The sequence below is a fragment of the Aythya marila genome (assembly GCF_965140915.1).
Source record: "Aythya marila genome assembly, chromosome: 4".
Taxonomy (NCBI): Eukaryota; Metazoa; Chordata; class Aves; order Anseriformes; family Anatidae; genus Aythya; species Aythya marila.
Genome location: NC_139045.1, coordinates 7,975,337 through 7,982,220, shown reverse-complemented (window position 1 = coordinate 7,982,220; position 6,884 = coordinate 7,975,337). Strand labels below are relative to the sequence as shown.

The following is a 6,884-nucleotide window of genomic DNA, read 5'->3' as shown; positions in this document are numbered from 1 at the left end:
GCTAAAACTCTTAGTCTCAATACACAACTTCTTGAGATTTTAAAGATATAACAAAGTCATCAGTCATTGCCCATAGGTAGGGAGAATGCAACTGCAATTTTCTAGTGATAGTAATGATTCTTTAGATGAAAGAATCAAGCCCTTCATTCTTTTTAGTACTGTTTTGCTTCTATCATCCCATATTAATTCCTAGGTAAATACAGAAAATGATTTTTTCTGGGATCATCTGGCCAGTGATATCCTCAGGGACATCTCCTCTTTTTCATGTGTTCTGCAACATGTTATTCTCCCAAATATTGCATAGGCAACACAGAAAATCAATGCTGGATTTTCTTCAAGAGAAATTGTTTAGTTCTGCTGAGCTCCACAAACTTTTTTTCATTCAATAATTTGAAAACAATAGAAGAATTACTAGAATCTGGCAAGTTTTCTTACCAGAGCAGCTGTTGGGCTTTTTTCTGTTGTTGACAAGACAGATACTTGTTTCTGTTTTTGTAGTTTTTTGGTATTTTCTTTGACTTGAAAATTATAGAGCATACACAAATGTTCCGACATATAGAATAGCCTTTTACAAATAACTCATTTACAATTGCCTTTTATATTTTAAATTCATGTGAACCCTGTTAACATTAGAAATAATAATCTAATCAATTTCAGTGTATACTGCTAGTTTTACTGTTTCTATATATCAGACAAGTTTTACATTTTATTATAAAATGAAGAACACAGATTATACTAACAAAACGTTAAATACTAAAACTCTTGTAAAATTAAACAGCTATGGTTATTACAGAAACACCAAAAGCCATATTTCCCAACTTGCATATTTTATAGAGAACATTTCACGTAATAGTTGCAAAAAGTAAACGCCTATTACAAGAATCAGAAAAAGTCAAAAACAATGGACCAAAAAGACATACAAACTCCACATTTCCTTTTAACATCGGAGCTTCAGTCTTAAAACTAGATAATGTTAGATGAAAAATACCATAATAACATCTTTGAATTTTTGTGAAAGAATACAGAAAACTTTGATTGTAGGCTATAAAATATGTCTATCACTTCTTTGCAGTTTTATAAGATAAAAAAAAAAATAAAACATGCATCCAGTCACTGCCACTTAATCTAACATCAAAAACATACTTGATTTCAGACATCTAACTCAACGAAACATGTTAAGAATGTGTTTAAATCCCAAAGACTTAAAATCCATTTTAGTTATTATAATGTGAGGAAAACAGTTGAACGTGCATGCACTGAGGTGTCAGTGTATCACCATTTTTCAGGAAAAGATGCAGGGAGGCACCTGGGCTGTATGTGCATTTAAATATCTGCAACTTTAGCTCCTATTCACATCTGATGCTGAAATGAACTTGGATGATTTCCTGAATCAGGTTGTTAATGCAACCTTAGCTGTCTGCCTTTAGATCCACATAACAGTAATATTGCAGGGCTTCCAGTGTCCAGTGTTGCACATATAGAATTTGTCCTAAGAACTGGTATGTAACTGTGGTGGTTTTACACAGGTGGGCAGCTGAGCTCCACCACGACTGCTCTCTCACTTCCCCACCTCAAAGGGAAAGGGGAAGAAAATACAGTGCAAAGGGCTCAGGGGTTGAGATAAGGATAGGAAGATCACTCAATCGTTATCATCACAGGTAAAACAGACTCAGCACTAGGAGATTAGTGAAAACTGTTACCTATTACTAACAAGCTAGAGAAGAGAGAGACAAAGGAAAGAAACTAAAAACACCTTCCACCATATCCACCATCTTCAATCTACTCACCCTGAACAGCAGTGGGGAATGGGGGAAAGATGGCTGCGGTCAGGCCGTGATGCTTCACCTCTGCCTCTCCTTCACGGTCCCTCTCTGCCCCTGCTCCACGTGGGGTCCCTCCCACGGGATGCCGTCCTTCCCGAACTGATCCCATGTGGGCTGCCCACAGGCAGCAGCTCTTCAAGCACTGCTCCCACACGGCTCCGTCCCATGGGGTCCATCCCCCAGGAGCAAACTGCTCCAGCACAGGTCCCCCACGGGTGGGCGGCAGCTCCCCCTAGACCCCTGCTCCTGCGTGGGCTCCTCTCCATGGGCTGCAGCTCCGGCCCGCGGCCTGCTCCTGCGGGGGCTCTCCATGGGCCGCGGCCTCCTCCAGGCCACATCCACCTGCTCCACCGGGGGCTCCTCCACCCATGGGGGGGCTGCAGCGTGGAGATCTGCTCCATGTGGGACCCATGGGTGCAGGGGGACAGCCTGCTCCACCAGGGGCCTCTCCAAAGGCCATGCGGGGGAACTGCAGCTGCCTGCCTGGAGCACCTCCTGCCCTGACCTTGGGGGGTACAGGGCTGCTTCTCACTCCTCACTCTCCCAGCTGCTGTTGGCCAGATTTTTTTTCCCCCTTTCCTAAATCTACTCTCGCAGATGTGCAAACAATATTGCTTATTGGCTTGACTCTGGGCAGCAGTGGGTCCCTTTGGTGCCAGCTGAAACTGGCCCTTATGTAATATGGGGCAGCTTCCGGATTCTTCTCGCAGAAGCCACCCCTGCAGACCCCGCTACCAAAACCTTGCCATGTAAACCCACTACAGTAACGTAGGAATTTGCTCCTAACCACCAAAAGAAATAGAGCACAAAAAGGACCCTAAGACCATGAGAGAGAAGTCTAAGCAATTGGGTAGATCCATTAAGACCACGAAATCAGAAGCTGTTTCTAAAACAACTGTGTTCTGTGATGGCAGCAGAGAAAAGAGAAGGTACTTGTCTGGATGCTTACTGAGCCACAGATATACAACTGTTGTGGGAAGAGGTGGAGTTTGTTTAGAATCATGTCTCTTTCCAAATTTATATCCTTCTGCTACTCACAACTTTTTTGCAACTTTGTTATCTTTTCCTACAAAAATACACATATAAAGATCTTAATGTTTATGAAGAATGAAATAAATAGTAACACTGAGCTTGTCTCATGATAAATGCAATGAACAATGAGCTATTTTTTATAATACTGAATATTGAACTTTTAAATGTTAACTACAGATATTTTTGTCTTTCCAAATGAAAACAGGCATCATCAATCTTTGCTAGCAATTGGTTTTAGTATATAGGCTGGGGAACATGAAGTATCTTTAGTTCCAACACTGATTATACAGGTGCCATATCTAAATATATCTACAATTAATTGCCAGGACAATATAAGTGAGCAGTTGAGTTTGGCTGATTAACACCTAAGGGAACTCTCTTATTTCTGTTTCTGCAATGCAGAAAAATCTATCCTAGCATTTAATCTAACTATCAAAACACATGCCTTTGCCTTTTATGAGGATTCTCAGATTGTCATGTATCAGGGAATAAATGGCAGAACACCATAACCATCTCACAATTGAGATAAGGCAGTAATTTTGTATTTTAATCCTTTTAAGTTCTTAGCTATACTTTATGTATGCATTTAAATAAAAATCAAGAAATGTATCTTTCCTTCTATAAATAAATGCAAAGAAAAATGTACAAAAGAGGGAGAGGTCTATGGATGATTCTACGATCCTAAGTACATTTAAAAACTGATTGCATTGTGTGTGCTATCTAGCTGAATGAATAATTGCTCATTTATATAACAACATAAACACAAAACTAAGACAAAGACTTTGTAAACCCAAAAGTCTGGCATAAAATTACAAACCTTTTCATCAGACAATATGATTTACATTTTGCCATTGTCCAGTTGAAAACACTGTAATTAATTATTTTCTACAAATGCAAGTGATTATCACCTAGTGAAGTTCCTCTTTGAGTAGTTGTGGGGAAGTGTATGCCTATAAAATTGAAGGGAGTCTCCAGATGCATATTCTGGCTGCAAAATAACCTTTTCTCGACCAAAAAAATCAGCAGTGATAACACTAGCAACTAGCCTGTTCTGCAAGACCGGTAAACCTTGCCTTTTTTCACCTTTCTCACTTAAACCTACTCTGTGAGAAAAACTGAATCATGTGTTCACTATCTGTAGACACACTTCAAAAACTGCAGAAAGATTTTTCTTTGCCAAAATCTAAATGCATGATTTACTGTGGAGAGTCTGTAACAAAGACAGACAGAACAGGAGGTCATGGGATTTAATATCTATTTATTTATTATCTGTTATTTTTATGTTTATTTTTATTTGTTATTTTTGATTTTATTTGTTATTTTTGTTTTTATTTATTTAATATCTATTTTAAAGAGAACCAAAATGCAAATCATGAAACTATACTGTAAAGAGAAATAAACTTTGCTGTGGCTCTTTACCCAACTACAGAAGCAGAAGAAATTTAAAAAAAAAAAAAAAAAAAAAAAAAAGTGGGCTCTTTTAGCTGAAGTGAAAGGATTTCAGTTGTTCCATCTAGGGATACTGTTTTACACACACAAAAGTATGAAAGCCAGAAAAAAGTTGTGCTACAGCATCACTGAGTTACACATCCAAGGGAAGAACTCATTCGAGTAACATCTTCATTTTGGGCTACATGTGTTTCCGTGTCTTGGGGTCAAAGCACATTCCTCACCCATATATTGATTCTTTATCCTGGTGAGACTGGGCACAAACCAACATCTCAGTCTGTGTGGATGGGAAAACCCAGTGTGAAAGTGACCAATAATCAAGTTTTTAATGATCAGAGAATGAGAAGCCCTCAGACACAATGCAGCACAAAGTTAGGCTCCCAGCAGCAGAGCATTTACTTATTAAGTGTAGCAAAAGAGAAGGGACTAAACATACTCCAACCTCCAGGTTTATTTTTTTAACACAGTTAAATCTTTGTAAAAAATAGGTCTTTATATTGGATGCTGAGATTAAAAATTGTGCTCCTTTTAAGGCTTTTCTTATTGCTAAATAGCATTAAGGGGTGTTTTGTAAATACGTATGATTGCCTAAGTTTTCAGAATTTATTAATTATCTGATTACTGTGATCTTTCTTTTTACCCTTCGAATTTGTGCACCTTCTATTCACTGTTCCAAGATTTGGTTAGCACGTTAACTTTTACTTTTGTGTTCTATACTCAAATCAAATTAGATTTCAGTGTTCAAACTAGAATGATAAATGATTCCCTTAGAAGTTAGGGCAGAAGGACTAGCAACGTAACTTTATATATTTTAAAAATAATAGACTATTCATTAGTGAATGTGAGTATATGATAATCTATTTAGCTATGAGTTGGATTCAACATAAACATGGAGTCATGGTAATAGAGCTTTACAATTAGAATTAATTATGCTCTTAAATACTTCCTTTGATGATGACTTAGAACCAGGTCCCAAAATGTTTTAAGACTATATAACACTTAGAGAAAGTAGTGAAACATATTTTAAAATGATTATTATTTGGAAGTAGAGGTAGGGAAGTTGTGAATAAAAGCAAAAAGCCTATACAATAAAAATTTGAGAAGGAAAGCTGAAGAGCCTCAGAACTTGTTATTCCAAAAACTGCTGGTAAACTCTCTAATTCACCACCTTTTTTTTTTCCACTTCTCTAGTATTTACATAATTTTCCCAAATCATAAGGTGTTCTTTTAATTTTAAATACAGACAAAAATAAATGTGGAACCATTGTGACAAAAATATTGTCTGCTTTTCACAAAAAAAAAAAAAGTCAAAACTGATTGGTTTTGCCTTTAAGCTCATTTCAAAATAATAATAATTATTATTATTCAAAAATATAATTTTAATTTGGAAGAGTTACTATAATGTTCACAGTACTGAGGCTTTTAAAAAAGAGGTAAACTTTGAGGAGCTGAAGATCCAAATTCTAAACGATGGGTGAGAATCTGCCATGATTCGAATTGTATTATGTTAATTACTGTATAATACTGTATGTCACCACTGCTTTGATTGCTTTATGTCCTATTGCTGGTACCCGAGTAGCAGTCACGCAAATAATAACAAATGAATTTTGATAGAACTGGACAAGCACAGCGATGTGATGGAATCAGAACAGGCTTCAGCGTGTGACAATCCAACCCCACAGACCATCTCGTCTGCCCTGAAAGACCATTGTGACAGATGGAACCCAATGTCAGTCACAGACTAAACAAACTCAGTGGAAATTTCATACACACATATGAAAAGTGGTGATTCATTGGAGAGTGTGGGACCAGAGCATGACATAAATGGTGTGGATACTCTCCTGGTTTCAGCTAGGATAGAGGTAATCTTTTCCTCTTGCTAGCTAGGCTGTCTTCACCTGCAAGCATGGGCCTGGTGCTGCTCACCTTTCGCTGTCTGTCCTGACCCTTCACTCCCCCCAGTGCCCTGGGCTAGGCCCACTCGACCCCCATCAGGATCTTTCCTGTATGGGGTAGACCAGAAAGGGATGCCAGAGCCTAGATGCAGCCACAAAAATGATACCAAATCAGAGAGGAAAGCGTTTTTGCTGGTTGCTGTTTATTATTAATACCGTTTTAATTTTATTGTTAATTTTAATATTTTTTTAGTATCATATTAATCTGAGGATGACATTGCAGTGTCATTCAGAAGGTATCTGTGCATATTTCTCTGTTTCCAGCACAGGGCATTAACGAGTGGCAGATAAGATAGTAGGAGGATATATGTCATTTATCTAGGTGGCTTGGGCAACTGGCCCACAAGAACATTACTTCTACGTATGTCAAGAATTGTGAAAAGCAAGCTTCAATGAAACCAGCTGCAGATGACTGGCATGACATGAGGACAAAACAAAGAGAAGCAAATGCAAAAAAAAAAAAAAAAAAAAAAAAAGCTACAGAGGGCATCAAGAAGTCTGTCCACAGTGGTTGGTCACAACTGATGACCAAAAAGAATTGATGTGCCATCAAGTACCTTTGACTTTACATGATCATGTGCCAACGTCAAAGGAGCATGCTGACATGAATGTGCCTTTTAGAAAT

The 6,884-nt window shown here is 38.0% G+C and overlaps 1 protein-coding gene across 1 annotated transcript in view; it reads right to left on the bottom strand.

Annotated features, from left to right (window-relative positions):
- Positions 1–842: 842 nt before the first annotated feature.
- The window catches only part of STPG2 (sperm tail PG-rich repeat containing 2), a gene marked incomplete at both ends in the record, with an annotated part of 32,613 nt that continues 26,571 nt past the window's right edge, over positions 843–6,884 (bottom strand). Inside the window, one exon of the mRNA XM_082758616.1 lies at positions 843–870. Coding sequence (XP_082614742.1) covers positions 843–870 — 28 coding nt within the window. The remainder of the gene's footprint in view (positions 871–6,884) is intronic.